This window comes from Oncorhynchus mykiss, chromosome 19, assembly GCF_057628025.1.
Source record: "Oncorhynchus mykiss isolate SJ-2025 chromosome 19, ASM5762802v1, whole genome shotgun sequence".
NCBI lineage: Eukaryota > Metazoa > Chordata > Actinopteri > Salmoniformes > Salmonidae > Oncorhynchus > Oncorhynchus mykiss.
Genome location: NC_143040.1, coordinates 52,873,707 through 52,894,165, shown reverse-complemented (window position 1 = coordinate 52,894,165; position 20,459 = coordinate 52,873,707). Strand labels below are relative to the sequence as shown.

The 20,459-nt window shown below is 46.2% G+C and overlaps 1 protein-coding gene across 3 annotated transcripts in view; it reads left to right on the top strand.

The window, feature by feature from the left end:
- Positions 1–20,459, top strand: part of LOC110497941 (signal-induced proliferation-associated 1-like protein 1) — a 70,442-nt gene that overhangs the window by 35,253 nt on the left and 14,730 nt on the right. For 2 of the 3 annotated variants that reach the window (XM_090211350.1, XM_021574422.3), the window contains exons 2-8: positions 7,017–8,616; positions 8,864–8,994; positions 10,035–10,223; positions 10,433–10,607; positions 12,613–12,716; positions 12,981–13,138; positions 15,834–16,413. In XM_090211350.1, coding sequence (XP_090067476.1) covers positions 7,170–8,616; positions 8,864–8,994; positions 10,035–10,223; positions 10,433–10,607; positions 12,613–12,716; positions 12,981–13,138; positions 15,834–16,413 — 2,784 coding nt within the window. In that variant the 5' untranslated portion in view covers positions 7,017–7,169. The remainder of the gene's footprint in view (positions 1–7,016; positions 8,617–8,863; positions 8,995–10,034; positions 10,224–10,432; positions 10,608–12,612; positions 12,717–12,980; positions 13,139–15,833; positions 16,414–20,459) is intronic. The other variant, XM_021574424.3, reaches the window with a different exon arrangement.

Here is a 20,459-nt window from a genome sequence, read left to right as displayed (position 1 = left end):
AATCTCTCTCTCCCTCTCTCTCTCTGTCTCTCCCCGCTCTCTATCGCTCCCTCCCCTAACCCCTCCTTCTCTCTCTGTCTCTTCCCGCTCTCTATCTCTCCCTCCCCTAACCCCTCTCTCTCTCCCCTAACATCTCTCTCCCTCTCCCCTAACCCCTCTCTCGCTCCCTCTCTCTCCTAACCCCTCTTCCTCTCTCTCTCCCTCTCTCCCCTAACCTCTCCCCTAACCTCTCTCTCTCTCCCTCTCTCCCCTAATCACTCTCCCTCTCTCCCCTAACCTCTCTTTCTCTCTCTGTCTCTCTCTGTCTCTGACTTTCATTCGGTCTTCTTAGTGGGCCCTACACAGTCAGGACCAGCCTCTTATCAAGGGCTTCTCTGTGCTGGAGAGGAATCCCAGTCTTCCACAGGACAGAGGGAACTTTGTGCCAGCTGAGCAGGGCACTGGGAAACAGCTAGAGGTCTCCTGGACATTCCCAGACATGTTGTGGGTTCTCTCATAGGGCATAGCTTGGCCTCCATGGTGCTCAGGCCGACCAACAGGAGTGTGCCTCTCATCATTTTAAGCTGGCATCAGTGAGCCCTGGCTGTAAGTTGCCTTGGTAACTTCTACAGAATGTGCCCTCACAAGGAAATCACAAGGAAATGACCACATTTGTTTTGCTTTCTACTGCAGTTTTTTATCTGTGAGTGTGTTAGCTGTTACCGGAAGCTTTTAGAATACCTTAAAAAAAGGTGCTTTTTATAATCCATTCCCCATCTCAGTGCTATGTGTCCTCGGCAGTGGTTTTGATGTTGTGTACTTGGTGAACCAGTATCTGTGCGTTAGAGGCCTCTCTAACACCCAGAAAACTCCCATTCACCAGCTCTGCAAGTGTTATTGTGTCAAAATACATTTGTTGATCACCAAATATACTTAAATACTTAAATATGGTTAATGTTCTTGGTAACTGGGTCTGTCTGTGAATGTGCTTCATAACACAGTAGTGAGAAATAGCAGTCTTCAATGTCAACTTTTTGTACCAATGGGAAATGGATTCATGGCTTTCCCACCTGCATAAATACATGTAGCAACTTTCCTGCAGTCAGTGACCAAAAGCGGCCTCTGGCCTCATGGGTGGAATGCTATTAATATGTTTCAGAATTTAAATGATATATATATATTTTTACGACAAAGATGTTTCAATGGTTTTGTTATATTTCAGTTTTCTGTGATGTATATCAAGTGTAATATTGGGATGCAACCTCAAAATGGAATACAACTATTTTTTTTAATGCCATAACCATGTGTGTGAGATATATACAGTACCTTTGTTTCAAAGTAGATTTGTGTAAGACTACCAAGAATCACTCTGTGTGGCCCTGATTTACAGAGACCCGTTCCGAATGGACCCGAGGACAGTCAGACTCGTTCCGTGGAAAAAAGACCCAAACAGACCCGTGTTGGTTCGGATCCGAGAGACCTGTTCGGATCCGAGGGACCTGTTCGGATCCGAGAGACCTGTTCGGATCCGAGGGACCTGTTCGGATCCGAGGGACCTGTTCAGATCTGAGGGACCTGTTCAGATCCGAGAGACCTGTTCAGATCTGAGGGACCTGTTCAGATCCGAGAGTAGAAATATAGAGTGAAAGAAACCTCCGACTGGGTGCTGCCATCGCCATCAATAAACAAGCGATATTGGCCAAATATTGAGTTGCAAGTGTCTGACACAGATTACAAGCTTGAGCAGTTCTCATCACACAAACACTACATGAACAGAGGACAGGTCCAATCGGGTCCAGTCGGTAAATCAGTTTTAATATCACATTCCCAACACCCGTGGTAATTATATCAGACCCGACCAAGAGCCAAGACAAAAGTTTGGAAAAGTAAGGCTATATTACTCTAGCAGCACACAGGGCTTTGTGCCCTGGCTGGCCCATCCAGTCTTAATCTCCCCAGAGGCAGCCATGATGACATCACCGCTGTCTCTCTGTCTGAGTGGTGCAGCATAATACTCATCTGTCCTCAGGCTCATTGGAGCAGCTGGGAAGTCAGAGCCCCAATTACAGGAAGTTAACCTCACTTAGTGGACAGACTCACAGTGCCTCGACATGTCCCACAGACCTGCTAAAATAGACAACTGATAGGGAGAAGGGACTACTGTATGGGGTGGGGTGGGAAGTGTCAGTCAGAAGCTTCATTCACCTCTCCCCTCCACCCCGCCCAGACTAATCTGACAGTCCCATGAATTCGGGCCCTCCAAATGTCTGTCAGCAGCCAGATTTAGGCCTGTGGCTGTGTTTCGGCTGCGGTGGTTGTGTGTGTTGTGGTTCTGTTAATATGTCCGTGTGGACACTGCTCTGTGCTGCAGCAGCCAACCAGGCAGGCAGCAGGCCCAAAGCTGCAGTGATTGAAATTCAGAGTGCAAACAGGACAAGGTTGCCCGTGCCACAGCGGAATACCATCCATTAGAGAAGAACACTAGCCGCAGAGCCCGGCCAGGTGATGGAGGTCATGTGCTGTGAGCACGACCAACCGCAGGCTCCATTACACTATTCATTTGGAGGTTGGATTTCATAATTCATAATATGACTTCTAACAGTCAATTGTGACACTGATGTGGAATAATGAATTTATGCTATGATGGATTAAGTTGCTACTTTTGATATTTGTTTTGGTAACTGTCTGCTGCAGGAGCAAATTACAGTGTATTTTAAAATATAGACATAGAGCCTGAAATAGAGTCTGTATCTGTCTGAGCAGTATTCATGTGAGGGAATCCAGTTTGTTTGTTTAGAATGGGAATTATTTATCTTAATCTGGCTGCAAGCTTTATGCTACTTAGACTACTAGATCCAATAAGATTTGGGGCACATCAGGAGGGTGTATAATATGCACAGATTTAGGAGTTTTTGTTGTTGTCAAAAACTCCCTCGTCAACTCAACGTGCATATCAGCTCAACGGGGAGGCTCAGCCTGGAGCGCTATGTACTCTCTAGAAACTGTAGTATGAGTATACGGTGCATTGACTTTTTCCACATTTTGTTACATTACAACTTTATACTAAAATGGATTCAATAGTTTTTCCCCCCCTCAACAATCTACACACAGTACTCCATGATGACAAAGCAAAAACAGTTTTTTAGACATTTTTGCAAATGTATAAACAAAATTACAACTGAAATATCACATTTACATAAGTATGCAGACCCTTTACTCAGTACTTTGTTGAAGCACCTTTGGAAGTGGTTACAGCCTTGAGTCTTCTTGGGTATGACGGTACCAACTTGGCACACATGCCTTTGGGGAGTTTATCCCATTATTCTCTGCAGATCCTTTCAAACTCTGTCAGGTTGGATGGGGAGAGTTGCTGCACAGCTATTTTCAGGTATCTCCAGAGATGTTCGATCGGGTTCAAGTCCAGGCTCTGGCTGGGCCACTCAAGGACATTCAGAGACTTGTCCCGAAGCCACTCCTGTGTTGTCTTGGCTGTGTGCTTAGGGTCATTGTCCTGTTGGAAGGTGTCTGAGGTCCTGAGTACTCTGGAGCAGATTTTCATTAAGTATCTGTCTGTACTTTGCTCCGTTCATCTTTACCTTGATCCTGACTAGTCTCCCAGTCCCTGCCACTGAAAAACATTCTCATAGCATGATGCTGCCACCAAAATGCATCACTGTAGGGATGGTGCCAGGTTTCCTCCAAACGTGATGCTTGACATTCAGGCCAAAGAGTTCAATCTTGGTTTCATCAGACCAGAGAATCTTGTTTGTCATCGTCTGAGACTCTTATGGTGCCTTAATTAATGCAAATGAATTACTTAAAAATCATACAATGTGATTTTCTGGATTTTTGTTTTAGATTCCGTCTCTCACAGTTGAAGTGTACCTATGATAAAAAATTACAGACCTCTACATGCTTTGTAAGTGGGAAAACCTGCAAAATCGGCAGTGTATAAAATAATTGTTCTCCCCACTGTACCTTTGACTATTGGATGAACTTATAGGCACTTTAGTATTGCCAGTGTAATAGTATAGCTTCCATCCCTCTCTTAGCCCCTAACTGGGCTCGAACCAGGAACACATAGACAGCAGCCATCCTCGAAGCAGCGTTACCCATGCAGAGCAAGGGGAACAACTACTCCAAGTCTCAGAGCGAGTGACGTTTGAAACGCTATGAGCGCGCACCCCGCTAACTAGCTAGCCATTTCACATCGGTTACACCAGCCTAATCTCGGGAGTTGATAGGCTTGAAGTCATAAACAACGCAATGCTTGAAGCATTGCGAAGAGCTGCTGGCAAAATGCACGAAAGTGCTGTTTGAATTAATGCTTACGAGTCTGCTGGTGCCTACCACCGCTCAGTCAGACTGCTCTATCAAATCATAGACTTAGTTATAACATAATAACACACAGACATACAAGCCTTTGGTCATTAATATGGTCGAATCCGGAAAATATAATTTAGAAAACAAAACGTTTATTATTTCAGTGAAATACGTAACCGTTCCGTATTTTATCTAACGTGTGGCATCCAAGTCTAAATATTCCTGTTACATTGCACAACCTTCAATGTTATGTCATAATTATGTAAAATTCTGGCAAATTAGTTCGCAATGAGCCAGGCGTCCCAAACTGTTGCATATACCCTGACTCTGCGTGCAATGAACGCAAGAGAAGTGACACAATTTCACCTGGTTAATATTGCCTGCTAACCTGGATTTCTTTTAGCTAAATATGCAGGTTTAAAAATATATACTATTGACTTTAAGAAAGGCATTGTTGTTTATGGTTAGGTACACGTTGGAGCAACGACAGTCCTTTTTCGCAAATGCGCACTGCATCGATTATATGCAACGCAGGACACGCTAGATAAACTAGTAATATCATCAACTGTGTGTAGTTATAACTAGTGATTATGATTGATTGATTGATTGTTTTTTATAAGATAAGTTTAATGATATCTAGCAACTTACCTTGGCTTCTTACTGCATTCGCGTAACAGGCAGGCTCCTCGTGAAGCAGGTGGTTAGAGCATTGGACAAGTTAACCGTAAGGTTGCAAGATTGAATCCCTGAGCTGACAAGGTGAAAATCTGTCGTTCTGCCCCTGAACAAGGCAGTTAACCCACCGTTCCTAGGCCGTCATTGAAAATAAGAATGTGTTCTTAACTGACGTGCCTAGTTAAATAAAGGTGTTAAAAATAAAACAAATCGGTGTCCAAAAATACCGATTTCCGATTGTTATGAAAACTTGAAATCGGCCCTAATTAATCAGCCATTCCAATTAATCGGTCGACCTCTACAATGTAGTTTTGTTTTGGTTCCTAATGTATTTTCTTCACAATATTATATTGGGTGCAGTGTGCAAATTGTGCTCTTTTCAGAGTGACCGTTTGACCCATCTCCCTGGGGTCACTGGCTTACAGTAGCAGCGCTGATGGCTCCTGGGTAATATGAACTGGTTGTGTGGAAAATGTATACATTTTTTGTGTTCAGTGGTTCTTGGTGGCAGAAGCATTTGTTTGTACTGCCTTTGATTTTCCATCAGCTTGTAATCATTTTCGACACACATTGAGGATATAACATGCTTAGAGAATGTGTTTATATTTTTGGTGTCTCATCAGGTAAATCAATTAATGTTCAGATCAATGTCCATTTTCCCAGAATTTTTGACTGTCTGTGAATGTGTAAAGTTGACACAGATGTTTTCCTTGTGTAAATGTGCCTGGCATGGATAAAGCCCATCACAGCATTGACATCCAGTGGCTAATGTAATCACAGCTTGTGTGCTGCAGGACTGACTGAGAGGAACCTTAATCTCTCCCAGTTTCTCGCTGCCAAATTGGCTCAATCTGCCAGGGAGAAACATCACTGAGTTCTCTGCTGCCGCCTTTCAAAGGGCCTTTTTTGATGTGGGCTCGAGGTGTTTGATCCAGTATACTGGATCTCAGCATTTTGATTTGGTGAGTCTGCTGTCCACAGCATGTGAAGGGACTTCAGAGAGATCAGTAGTCCAGCTCAGTGACAGAGAGTGGGAATTGAGAGCCCTGCCTCCAGCTGAACAGACTGTACTCTGTACACATTGTAGATTGAAACCTCATGATTTTTGTAACACCTTATAAGTAATTACATAAGTATGTTTCTATTGGTTTATTGAATGACCTAATAATCTACTTTGGGAATTCATTTGAGGAATTTAATGATGAGGTTTAAGGCATCATTTTGCTCAGGTTGGAGAAAATAATTACAACTTTTTGGATTTGGCTGAACTTTCATGTTCCACCCCAGATGTTTATGCTGAAATTGGTTTGAAAAGGTTAGAGCCGTTATCTGGAATTGAACATGTCAGCAACTTCTAACTGAGTCAGAAAGCCGTTAGGCAAAAATCACATCCAAATATGACTCTGCAGGCAGGTTTGTGAAATCCAGATATCCTTTTCAATCCTGTAGAATAGAAATGTCGGCACATTTGTAATGCTGTCCTGGAGTTTCTAAAAGCAGCTAGCTGACTGACTTTGTCCCCCCGGACATGTCATGAGAAAGCACATCTGGAAAACCCTGAAATGTAAAAAAAAAAAAAAATTTGCAAATGCTTCCAGATACATTTTTTGTTCTGCAGCCATTTTCATACTCCCACACAGTCAGATGATTAGACTTGGAGAACATTAGCTTGCTTGCCTCAAGGCCCAAAGAGAGAGTAGGTAGTAAGACTCAGTCCAGTACTTTCCACTGTGCTGCCTGCTAGCCTGCTATAAAACCTAGGAGGATGGCGGAGGCCACATCAGTAACAGAGTACTGTACACAGCAGGCAATTAGCAGGCAGGGATCCTGTGTCACTGTGTAATTGTTTACCTATCCAGACCAGATCTATATGTTTGTATTATCCAACACCAGTCAGTCAGTTTACTGTACATTCCCCAACTGTTTCCTCTCTTCGCCTAGTTAGAGAAAGTTGGTGTCAATATGAAATGAGAGGCTGTGCAATTATTGAGTTTACAGTATGTTCTAATACAAAAACTCTGTTTATTTCACGGTTGTAGCCAGTTGGAGCAAGATGAGCACCCAGTGGATTGGCAGACAGACAGAGCTGTAGGGTCAGTATGGAAGCCTGAACATTGAGCAACCAGCTCCACAGTCAGCCTAGCCATGCCCTGCTGCTGAGTGCCCTGGTGACCAGCCCTGGCCTTGGCACCATGACCAGTCTGAAGCGCCCACCCATGGAGCGCATCGTCGGGGGTTCTATCCCTGCCTCTGACGAGTTCTACACCCGCCATGTTCGCCTGGCCAACGGAGGGGCACGTACAGACAGCGCCCACCTTCAAGTGGGCCCGGGGGTGCCCAAAATGGGGGTGCGGGCACGGGTTGCCGAATGGCCCCCGAGGAAGGACTTGGGAGCTCTGTGGCAAGTTACCATGGAGCCAGACTCCCCAGCCCTGGCCGGAGGGGGGCAGAGCCACCTGAAACTCGGTCACCTGATGAGCCCCCAGGACTCCTCCATGCTCCGCAACATCCAGAACACACTGAAGAGTAAAACCCAGGGGGCCAGCTACAGCCCAGACAGCCACTACCTGTCCCCGGGAGACTACAGAGTCCCATCCCACAGGAACACCGGCCGCATCCGCCAGCGCAGCAACAGTGACATCACCATCAGTGAGCTGGACGGTGGGTGGGACAGTGGGGAGGACTTGGGCTCCTCAGGGGCCAAGTGGTCCCCTCTACACAGAGAGTATGGCAGTACCTCCTCTATAGACCAGCACGGGGCGTCAGGGGAGAGTTTTTTTGAGATGCTGAAGGGCTACCAGGGAGTGAAGCCTGACCAGCGCAGCCCTGCCCCAGACAGACTAGAGGATCTGCTGACTGCTGGACTCAAGCAGGCCTCAATAGAACTACATGAGGAGACTAGTGAGAACCAGGCATCCAGCAGAGTCAAGGAGAGAGAGAAGCCCCCAAAGAGACGCTCCAAGTCTGAGACAGGGGGCGAGTCTATATTCCGGAAGCTACGCGGCGTGAGGGGGGAATCTGACTCGCCCCGAGCAGGGTCTGATGCTGAGGACGGCCGTTCAGACGATGGGGTCACCCCCCTCAAGTCCTGGGTCTGCCAGAGGGGCTTCTCCCACTACGACGTGCAGAGCATGATGTTTGACCTGAAAAAGGTAATCCAGAGCAGGCAGATGGCGGCAGTGAAGAGGAAGAACACCACCACGGGGGCATCTGCTGCAGCTGCAGCCTCCACCACCTCCACCGTGTCCTCCACCCAGAGCCTGGCCTATAGCTCCCCCACTGGCAGTCAGGAGGAGCTCAGCACCGGGGCCAGGGACAGCCCCAGCATGGACTGCGGGGATGAGCAGAGCAATGAACTGCTCCTCAACTGCCCCTGCTTCTGCAACGAGATTGGGGCCACCTGCAGGCGCAGGGCAGGGGGCGGTCCCCCCAGACAGGGAAGTGGGGGCTCAGGGACCCTGGGAGGCGAGAACAGACTGTTTGAGTTGTCCCTCAGCGCCCACTGCACTAACGCTGGGGTGGCAGTGCTGGAGGGGCCCAAGGACAACCCCAGTGCCCTCGGTGATCGGGGCAAACACTACATCGTAGAACACGTGGACCTGGGAGCCTACTACTACAGGAAGTTCTTCTACCTTAGAGGTGAGAACATACACGATGCAGAACATACACGGTGAAACTTATTCTGTTCAAACATTATACAGTACATGAAGAACTATAACACTAGAATGTAAAACATAAACAAACAGTCTTACACAGCCCATCGTTTAATACAGTTACCAAATTCAAGTGTATGTTTATACATAGTTGGAAAGGTTATTTTATTTCACTTTACCCCCCTTTCTCCCTATCCTCCCTCTCTCTCTCCCTCCCTCTCTCCCTCCCTCAGAACACTGGAACTACTTTGGGATGGACGAGGCTCTGGGTCCGGTGGCTGTGAGTCTGCGCAGGGAGAAACAGGAGGAGCACAAAGAGCACGGCCAGCAGTACAACTACCGGGTCATCTTCAGAACCTCAGAGGTCAGACAGCTAGCCTTCTGACATTACAACCACTCTCCCTAGATCATGTCACTTATTACATGATCAAAGATTCCCTTAGTATAGGGGTGTCAAACTCATGTTAATGACTCCTGCTAGATAGATCGAGATTTCTGTTGTTTTAAAATCATGTCACATTGATTGTCTGTAGATTTGTTTTTCTGTAGATCAGTCCCTCTCCCCTATCTCTGTCTGCCTGGTAGGTTCACATTATGTAAGAAGCCCAGAGAGCCATCAGCTGTCCTCTCGGATCAGCTCTGTGTATAGAAACTATAGATACTGCTCTCATCCTCCACACATCTCAATGCTACACAACTTCAAACCACTATAGAGAACTCTTCTTTTACATTTCACTGGAAAGTCATGGCCACTTTTAGTTGGAAGGTCATGCTTTTTGTTATGGAGTGACTGTGAAACTGCACCATTTCCTTCCCAGCTATAGATTTCAGACACCTGCCTTGGAGTGTTCAGAGAGGGTTGTCTTGGGGGTTTTCCCCCGGTTGGATGGTGGACAGGTGTGTGTGATTAGACCCTCCAGCTCTGTGAGAGACATCCCGGGACCCCAGGGCCCCAAACATGGGGAACACTGGACGTTTGTTAGGGTCCTCTCCGAGGGGTGGGGGAGAGAAAGTTCCCCTCCGTTCCAGCTGCACATAATAGCAAAGTGATTGAGTTCACTGCCGCTGCTGAACACAATGCACACTCTGTGTAAACATTATGCTTCGCTGAACAACCCCCACTCCACCCTCCTCTTCCTACTTCCCCCAGGCCAAAAGTTTGATTCATAACTGAGCTTTGTTCTTTTCTGTTGCTTTATGTCAGATTCTTTTAGCTAAATAGTTATAAACTTACTCAGGAGATGTTATGGTGTTTGGGAAGCAGAACTGACATGTTCATATTGTTCCATCTTAAACAGTTTGTTCCATCTTGAAAATAAAATTCCATGAACTGGTGATTCCTGAGGCACCTACCTCCACTTACACTTCTCTCTCTTCCTCTCCTCCTTTTATCCCTCCATCTAGTTGACCACACTCCGGGGGTCTATTCTGGAGGACGTTGTCCCCTCGTCCTCTAAGCATGGCACTACTCGCGGTCTGCCCCTGAAGGAGGTGTTGGAGCACCTGCTACCAGAGCTGGACGTGCCCTGCCTCCGCCTGGCCCTCAACACGCCCAAGGTCACAGAACAGCTGATGAAACTGGACGAACAGGGGGTAGGAGGATACACACTCACATGACATAAAAAGACTCGCTGAATAGCCCTGAGTCATGCCACAGCTGTATGTTGTTAATGGGGCAGTTGTCATTTTTCATAGATGGCAGACCTTTAGTTGTCTCTACTATTGGCACTATAACATATTTTCTGTAGTTCTGCACTGCAAAAATGTCTTAACATTATAACTCCCCCCATCCTCCTCTCTAGTTGAGTTTCCAGGTGAAGGTGGGGGTGATGTACTGCAGGGCGGGGCAGAGCAGTGAGGAGGAGATGTACAACAATGAAATGGCGGGCCCTGCCCTGGAAGAGTTCCTACAGCTGCTAGGGGAGAGAGTCCGCCTCAAAGGCTTTACCAAGTACCGCGCCCAGCTTGACATCAAGAGTACGCTCACACACACACACACACACACACACACGCACGCATGCACGCACGCAGCGTGCGTTTAAAAGAGTGATTGGTATTTTTATTTGACCAAGGATGCAGCGTGACAGGCTCCTGTGTGGGAACCTCTCTGACCCTCTCTCTGACCTCCACCCCAGGTCTCACAGCATGAATTATGAGTCCTTCTGTAGGATCTGCTTACTATCTGCTGTAGGTGGTGCTCTGCTCTGCTTTGCATGTAAGCAGCTACTGGTTTGGGGGTAATCTCTGTAATCTAGAGAGCCTTTCCTGTCCCGTCTCTCACATGTTTTATGTTCAATCCCGTTTACTTCATGTAGCCTGTCTTGTAAACCCCTCATTTCCCCTGGCTTGTCTTATCCACTATACCTGTTCCTCTGACCAACCCTTCCTCATACCCCTAGCTCTCTCTCTTTTCTCCCTCCCTCCCTCCTTTTGTCTCTGGTGTATTGAGGACTAAATCAGGTCCGCTATGGCTGGCCCACACACTACACTACATCTTTTATATTCCTCATGAGAGCAGAGCAGGAAATGGCAGCTCGTCCCAATCATGCACTTAATTACATTTGGCTATTTTTTTCACTTCCTCTATCCATAAACTCAATGAATATGAACATTCCTATTTTGTCCATACATTTTGATTGTGATGGCTGCCTGGGTAATCTGGGTACCCAGAAACTTTTCTCCTAGGGTTATGGTAGACTGATAGGGTTATGGTAGACTGATAGGGTTATGGTAGACTGATAGGGTTATGGTAGACTGATAGGGTAATGGTAGACTGATAGGGTTATTGTAGACTGATAGGGTTATGGTAGACTGATAGGGTTATGGTAGACTGATAGGGTTATGGTAGACTGATAGGGTTATGGTAGACTGATAGGGTTATGGTAGACTGATAGGGTTATGGTAGACTGATAGGGTTATGGTAGACTGATAGGGTTATGGTAGACTGATAGGGTTATGGTAGACTGATAGGGTTATGGTAGACTGATAGGGTTATTGTAGACTGATAGGGTTATGGTAGACTGATAGGGTTATGGTAGACTGATAGGGTTATGGTAGACTGATAGGGTTATGGTAGACTGATAGGGTTATGGTAGACTGATAGGGTTATGGTAGACTGATAGGGTTATGGTAGACTGATAGGGTTATGGTAGACTGATAGGGTTATGGTAGACTGATAGGGTTATGGTAGACTGATAGGGTTATGGTAGACTGATAGGGTTATGGTAGACTGATAGGGTTATTGTAGACTGATAGGGTTATGGTAGACTGATAGGGTTATGGTATAATTGTCCACTCCAATGCCTGCAGTAATGCACAAGAGGCTGTGCTATATATTTAATATAGTTCCATGTGAAAAGCATTTTGTTTAAGCAACAATAGTATTGAGAGGGCTCAATCTGTATGACTGCGATGATTTGTTTTTGTTTTCCTGTCACACTATCCGGGCAGACATTGATCAGTCTACACTATCATGGCTTGTTGTTTGTGCTATGTAACAGGAGACAGTCTAGTACCAGGATCATCAACTCATTTCAGCCGCGGGCCAATTTGTTCTCGAGCGGATGGTCAGGGTGCCGGAACATAATTCCAAATCATTTGTAGACTGCAAATTGACCACAAGAAGCCAAACAGATACAATATTTCACAAAAACATATTAATTTCAAACCTTGCTTACATTTGTATATAATCACATATCTCTCTCTATTATGCGTGGGAATACTTTGGAACAGATTTCCAAATGTAAAATAACTTGGAGCTGATTTGCTGTTGTTTTTAGTCTTTTATCTCCCAATAAAATAAAATAAATAATCTTTTTTTTTTCTTGGAAAAGTTTGGAGGCCAAATATTATCACCCGTGGGCCAAATTTGGCACGCAGGCCTAAAGCACTGAGCAGATAGGTTGCTGCTGGAGGACAGAGTTGGGTTGCAGTAGCAGTACAATGAGACCTTACATTGTGGTGATCCTATCTCTTCCTCCAGCTGATTCCACTGGAACCCACTCCCTTTACACGGCCTACAGGGACTATGAGATCATGTTCCATGTGTCTACAATGCTGCCCTACACACCCAACAACAAACAACAGGTACAGAAGGGCTCTATGATATCACATAAGGAAATGACAATCAAATGACATGCATTTGGATAACATGTTATGTCATAGATGGATTCAATTATTAATCAAGTTTAATTCAAGAAGAATAAATTATGAATCAACTTTAATTCAAGAAGAATAAATTATGAATCAACTTTAATTCAAGAAGAATAAATGATTAATCAACTTTAATTCAAGAAGAATAGGATATTCATTGAGATTTTGTCATTGAGATTCCTTAATTCTGTGTTGTAGTTGCTGAGGAAGAGACACATTGGGAACGACATCGTCACCATCGTGTTCCAGGAGCCGGGAGCCCTCCCCTTCACCCCCAAGACCATCTTCTCCCACTTCCAACACGTGTTCATCATCGTCCGCGTACACAGCCCCTGCTCCGACAACACCTGCTACAGGTGAGCGTAGACCGCGGTGAAAGCGCGGTCAGACCACTAGCGACCACTAGAGGACCTGGCAGTCACAAACAACCTGGAAAGCCCCTGGTGCTACAACAGTGGTTGTTCTGAACAACTCATGCAGGTAGATAACATAAAGAGGAAGAGAACCACTGGGAGGCATGCTCACAAACCCAGATCAAATGTATTGTGTAACTATTAGCCCTACTCTCCTCTCCGCTCTCTCTCTGTAGCCAGGGTACTGTAGGCAGTGTATACATTTGTTTGATTATGGTTGACTAGGAGAGATCACCCCTGCAGCTGACTAGCTGATAGGATGGGCCCCTACTCTACTGTTCTCCTTACCCCCTGTGATCACAGAGCTCTGTGGCATCCCCCCCTACCACACATACACGCACACACACTCACTCACTCACTCACGCACTCACTCAACCCTCCTGCCTGCCACACTGCCTTGGAGCACTGGAGTCGGAGCGATCTGAAGGAGTTATCGGCATGCACATCAAGGTTTCCCTTGCTGGACGAGCGAATCAGAGGATTCTTGAGCAGCCGAGCAGTGCTCTGTCCCTCAGTGCTCACAGACCCTCCACGGGAACACTTGTACTGGCTCTGGGTCTGAGCTTAAACTCATCAAAGTTGGGCTAATTTATTCTGAACTCTCCCCTCTCCACCCCCCCAGCGCTGCCTGCTAAAGATTGGATACCCTCCTCAGCTGAAGTTATTATTTTTTAAAGGGAACATCTTTTGATTTAAAGCCAACAAGTGTCGTCGAAGAGAAGAGGCTGATTGGGAGAAATGCTGGTTTGCCTGGTTTTCCTCTTGGATGAAATGGAGAGCAGGACCCTGAAGCAGTGGAGACTCCACTCCACCCAGAGCAGCTCTCAGCTTCCAGCCTCTGGCTCAATCCCATGAATTTAATGAACATACTACAAGTTCCAAACCCTCTCTGTTCTGTTCTGCCTCCTCCAGAGAGCTGATTCGCTAGGAGCCTGATTGGTTTGAAGCCTGAGATGCCATTTCAAAGAGGAGTAAGAAACGCACAAGATCTAGCAACAGAACAACGGTTGGACGGCAGCATGAGCAGCTATAATTAGTTGGAGAAATATGTGTGTACCTGCAGTATTGTGATCAGACCAAACAGACAGGAGAGGATTCACTTCATGGATACTTCTTATTGTAATGCCTAGCCAAGTCAGGAGTGAGTAGAGGCACTACGGAAGACAAAGGTGGGTCTGGGGTGTGTGTGGGGTGTGTGTGTGTGTGTGGGGGGGGGAATCTGAGGTGTGATGCTGATGACCTGTGTGAAAAAGAGGGGTCAGTGGACAGAGGTTTCAGCATGTTCACAAACGCACACACACACACCTGCCCTACTGTAATTTATCTCATAGTTCAATATACATCTACTTTTTTTATTGGATCATTTATTTTGTCTTAAGTTACTGTTGCATTTTGATTGATCAGACTATATAGTAGCTTTAAATATTGATAGTGGTACAGCCTAGCGATACAGCCTAGTGATAATCTTGTGCTATCAACTGCTGTCCAAACACAGATAGATTAACTCAGCCGTATTGGTTAACGATCAGAGCTTTGTTTCGAAAAATAGGGAGTAGCCTTCTCCACTCCACTCCTCTTCCCTGTAATCTGGGGCTGGCTGAGAGTGGCCGTCTCAGTGGTAGCTGGCTTGTCAGATGTGCTGAATCTATATTTATATACGCCGGCCTGGTTTAGCGAGGCTTGGGCTGTAATGTCACATGCGATCGTTATGTTGTCTGTTTAATGGACTGAGGCTTGTCATGACTCTGACATCAGCCTACCCGAGCCTGGCCTGCAGTGGGTTTCTATAGTGCTGCTGTTCAGCCTTACCTCACCATTGTTGGGTTGTATATTGATTTGGAAGCCAATCATTGTCAATTATCTGAATCAGAACTAGGTTAGCGTTCATGTGAGTAGAAAAGAAACCTGCCATGTAGCCTGCCAAAGACTGATGTATTGTCAGTGTGTGTATGGGAAATCAGGTGGTTACCAATGGATATGAGACAGTGTTTCATTTCCAGGTCTACTTCATGACTAATGAATAGTAATTCAACTCTAGGAGGCCTATTGTGGAGCAACAATGGTAGTTGACTGGGAAGAATAGTCGGTGATCTAAGGAGAGCCTTGCCTATAGGAAGACTCACACCCTCCTTTAGGAAGACTCACACCCTCCTTTAGGAAGACTCACACCCTCCTTTAGGAAGACTCACATCCTCATTTAGGAAGACTCACGCCCTCCTTTAGGAAGACTCACCCCCTCATTTATGAAGACTCACGCCCTTCTTTAGGAAGCCTCACGCCCTCCTTTACGAATACTCACGCCCTCCTTTAGGAAGACTCAATGGAACAATAGCCAAGGGAAAACTCTATAAGGATGTCACTCCTCTTATTTCCCAGCCTATTCTACTGTTTTCTGCACTCTAGGCCCAGTGTCACCAAACCAAATTAATTTCTGTCATGTGCAAAGTGTGTAAGTTCTCCCTGAGAGGATAGGTATAAGAAATATAGTAAAAGCTACATATTGCCATCTTGCTTCCTCCTATTAAATTCTCTCAGATCTAGTGCCCTGGGGATCCATTGAGATTGGGTGTAGGACTCCTTCTTTCAGTGTGCTTACTAATTAGTGACCTCTCCCTCTCTCTCTCTCTCCTCTCCCCAGAGTGGCTGTGACTCGTTCCAGGGATGTGCCCTCCTTTGGCCCCCCTATCCCCAAGGGCGTGACCTTCCCCAAGTCCAGCGTCTTCAGGGACTTCCTGCTGGCCAAGGTCATCAACGCTGAGAACGCCGCCCACAAGTCTGAGAAGTTCGGAGCCATGGCGACACGCACGCGACAGGAGTACCTGCGGGACCTGGCAGAACGTCACGTGACCGGCACGCCGGTTGAGCCCACAGGGAAATTCCCTTTCATCTCATTGGCTCACAAGCGTAGAGAGAGGGTTCGGCCATACAGTGGGGCAGAGCTACGGAGCCTGGGGGCGGTGACATGGCCGGTGCATGTAGAGGACCAGGTAGCCGGGGCGGAGAGGGAGTGTCTACTGGCCATCTCCAACGACTTCCTCATCCTATTGGACCAGGAAGCCAAAGCTGTGGTCTTCAACTGCGCCACGCGCGACGTCATTGGCTGGTCCTCGGGCAGCCCCGCCTCCATGAAGATCTACTATGAGCGTGGGGAGAGTGTGTCGCTGCGCTCCATCAACAACAACACGGAGGACTTTGGAGAGGTGGTCAAACGCCTGGAGGTCAGTAGCAGCACAGTTAGTCTGTGTATTATTACTGGCTGATGACCTAAAATAATATTTCAGACACCATCTGTTGTGACAATTACAGGTCTTTCAAGCTTCAAGCCATATAAGATATTTTCCTCACTAACAAATGTGTTATAATGAATACATCTCTAATCTCCACCTCTGACTATCCATTATGTTCAAAGGAGATACCGTATAGCTCTCAGCATTGTGGTGAAATAGCCAGTGTGACCTTATTTGGGGAGGTAGTTTAATCATTCACATGAGATTAGGCAAAGCCAGTTGTCTTCAATGAAAGATTAACGCTGTTTGCTAAGGCTTATTTAATGTTTGTGTTTAGTTAGTGTGTCAGTGTTGTAGCATAATATCCTGCTCTGGCTCTGTTGTGGTTGCCTGAAGCTCTACAGTACCAGTTAAAAGATTAGACACACCTACTCATTCCAGTTTTTCTTTATTTTTGTAAACTATTTTACATTGTAGAATAAGAGTGAAGACATTAAAACTATGAAATAACACATATGGAATCATGTAGTAACCAAAAAAGTGTTAAACAAATCAAAATATATTTTAGATTTGAGATTCTTCAAAATAGCCACCCGTTGCCTTGATGACAGTTTTGCACACTCTTGGCATTCTCTCAACCAGCTTCATGAGGTAGTCACCTGGAATGCATTTCAATTAACAGGTGTGCCTTGTTAAAAGTGCATTTGTGGAAATTCTTTCCTTCTTGCGTTTGAGCCAATCATTTGTGTTGTGACAAGGTAGGGGTGGTATACAGAAGAGCCCTATTTGGTAAAAGACCAAGTCCATATTACGGCTATGAACAGCTCAAATAAGCAAAGACAAACGACAGTCCATCTTTACTTTAAGACATGAAGGTCAGTCAATGCAGAAAATTTCAAGAACTTTCAAAGTGCAGTCGCAAAAACCATCAAGCGCTATGATGAAACTGACTCGCATGAGGACCGCCACCGGAAAGGAAGACCCAGAGTTACCTCTGCTGCAGGGGATAAGTTTATTAGAGTTACCAGCCTCAGAAATTGCAGCCCAAATAAATGCTTCACAGAGTTCAAGTAACAGACACATCTCAACAGCAACTGTTCAGAGACTGCGTGAATCATGCCTTCATGGCCGAATTGCTGCAAAGAAACCACTACAGAAGGACGCCAATAAGAAGAAGAGACTTGCTTGGGCCAAGAAACACGATCAATGGACATTAGACCAGTGGTAATAACGATCAATGGCCATTCGACCGGTGGTAATCTGTCATTTTGTCTGATGAGTCCAAATTTGATATTTTTGATTCCAACTGCCGTGTCTTTGTGAGACGTAGAGAAGGTGAACGGATGTGTGGTTTCCATCGTGATGCATGGAGGAGGAGGTGTGATGGTGTGGGGGTGCATTGCTGGTGAGACTGTTGGTGATTTATTTAGAATTCAAGGCATACTTAACCTGCATGGCTACAACAGCATTCTGCAGCAATATGCCAACAGGACAATGACCCAAAACACACCTCCAGGCTGCGTAAGGGCTATTTGACCAAGGAGAGTGATGGAGTGCTGCACAATCACCCGACCTCAACCCAATTGAGATGGTTTGGGATGAGTTGTACTGTAGAGTGAAGGAAAAGCAGCCAACAAGTGTTTAGCATGTGCGGGAACTCCTTCAAGACTGTTGGAAAAGCATTCCTCATGAAGCTGGTTGAGAGAATGCCAAGAGTGAGCAAAGCTGTCATCAAGGCAAAGGGTGGCTACCTTGAAGAATCTCAAATATAAAATATATTTGAGATTTAACACCTTTTTGGTTCCTACAAGATTCCATTGTGTTATTCCATAGTTTTGATGTCTTCATTCTTATTCTACAATGTAGAAAATAGTACAAATAAAGAAAAACCCTTGAATGAGTAGGTGTGTCCAAACTTTTGACTGGTACTGTATATTAAGTACTTTGTTACAACCTCTTTCCACCTGACGCTGGTTCAGAAGGCCAGGCAGGGTTATTACCCGTGTCTCCTTCAACACTCGCCCCTGTACACAAACACTTTAATTGAAGGGTGCTGCATCCGCTGGTGATAGATTGAATCTGTGCTGGCGTGTGTCTGTGCTGGCATGTGTATCAGATCTTTGCCATGGGGCACATTTGGGGTTTTATGGTGTGCTTTACAGTAGCAGCCAACAGAATAGTTAAGATTAAACGATTCAGACTTCAGCCAACGTTGTCTGTCTTTTGATTTCAAATAAAAGTGTGAGGTGTAGACCTGACAGTGAAATGCTTACTTACAAGCTCTTAACCAACAATGCAGTTTTAAGAAAATACCTAAACAAAGTAAGAGCTAAAGATAACAAATAATTAAAGAGAAGCAGTAAAATAACAATAGTTGGGCTAGGGGGGGGGGGGGGGGGGGTGCAAATAGTCTGGGTAGCCATTTGATTAGATGTTCAGGAGTCTTATGGCTGGGGGGTAGAAGCTGTTTAGAAGCCGCTCCGGTACCACTTGCCGTGCGTTATTAGAGAGAACAGTCTATGACTAGGATGGCTGGAGTCTTTGACAATTTTTAGGGCCTTCCTCTAACACCGCCTGGTATAGAGGTGCTGGATGGCAGGAAGCTTGGCACCTGTGATGTACTGGGCCGTACGCACTACCCTCCTTAGTGCCTTGGGGTCGGAGCCCGAGCAATTGCCATACCAGGCAGTGATGCAACCCGTCAGAATGGTCTCGATGGTGCAGCTGTAAAACCTTTTGAGGATCTGAGGACCAATGATAACTAAAGCCAAATTTTCTCCACTACAGCCCCGTCGATGAGCGTGCTCAGTCCTCCTTTTCCTGTAGTCCACAATCATCTCCTTTGTCTTGATCACATTGAGGGAGAGGTTGTTGTCCTTGCACCACATGCTCAGGTCTCTGACCTCCTCCCTATAGGCTGACTCATCGTTGTCGGTGATCAGGCCTACCACTGTTGTGTCATCGGCAAACTTAATGATGGTGTTGGAGTCGTGCCTGGCCGTGCAGTCATGAGTGAACAACGAGTACAGGAGGGGACTGAGCACGCACCCCTGAGGGGCCCCTGTGTTGAGGATCAGCATGGCTGATGGGTTGTTACCTACCCTTACCACCTGGGGGCGGCCCGTCAGGAAGTCCAGGATCCAGTTGCAGGGTCCCAGGGTCCTTAGCTTAGTGATGAGCTTTGACGGCAGTATGGTGTTGAACGCTGAGCTGTAGTCAATGAATAGCATTCTCACATACGTGTTAATTTTGTCCAAGTGTGAAAGGGCAGTGTGGAGTGTGATAGAGGTTGCATCATCTGTGGTCTGTTGGGGTGGTATGCAAACTGGAGTGGGTCTAGGGTTTCTGGGATAATGGTGTTGATGTGGACTATGACCAGCCTTTCAAAGCATTTCATGGCTACAGACGTGAGTGCTACGGGTCGATAGTCATTTAGGCAGGTTACCTTAATGTTCTTGGGCACAGGGACTATGGTGGTCACCTTGAAACATGTTGGTATTACAGCCTCAGACAGGGAGAGGTTGAACTTGTCAGTGAAGACATTTGCCATTTGGTCTGCGCATACTCGGAGACCACGTCCTGGTAATCCGTCTGGCCTTGTGGCCTTGTGAATGTTGACCCGTTTAAAGGTCTTACTCACATTGGCTGCAGAGAGCATGATCACACAGTCATCCGGAACAGCTGATGCTCTCATGCATGTTTTAGTGTTACTTGCCTCGAGGCGAGCATAGAGGTTATTTAGCTTGTCTGGTAGGCTCGTGTCACTGGGCAGCTCTCGGCTGTGCTTCCCTTTGTAGTCTGTATTGGTTTGCAAGCCCTGCCACATCCGACGAGCGTCAGAGACGGTGTAGTACGATTTGATCTTAGTCCTATATTGATGCTTTGCCTGTTTGATGGTTCATCAGAGGGCATAGCGGGATTTCAAAGCTTCCGGGTTAGAGTCCTTGAGTCCCGCTCCTTGAATGTGGCAGCTCTACCCTTTAGCTCAGTGCGAATGTTGCCTGTAATCCATGGCTTTCTGGTTGGGGTATGTACGT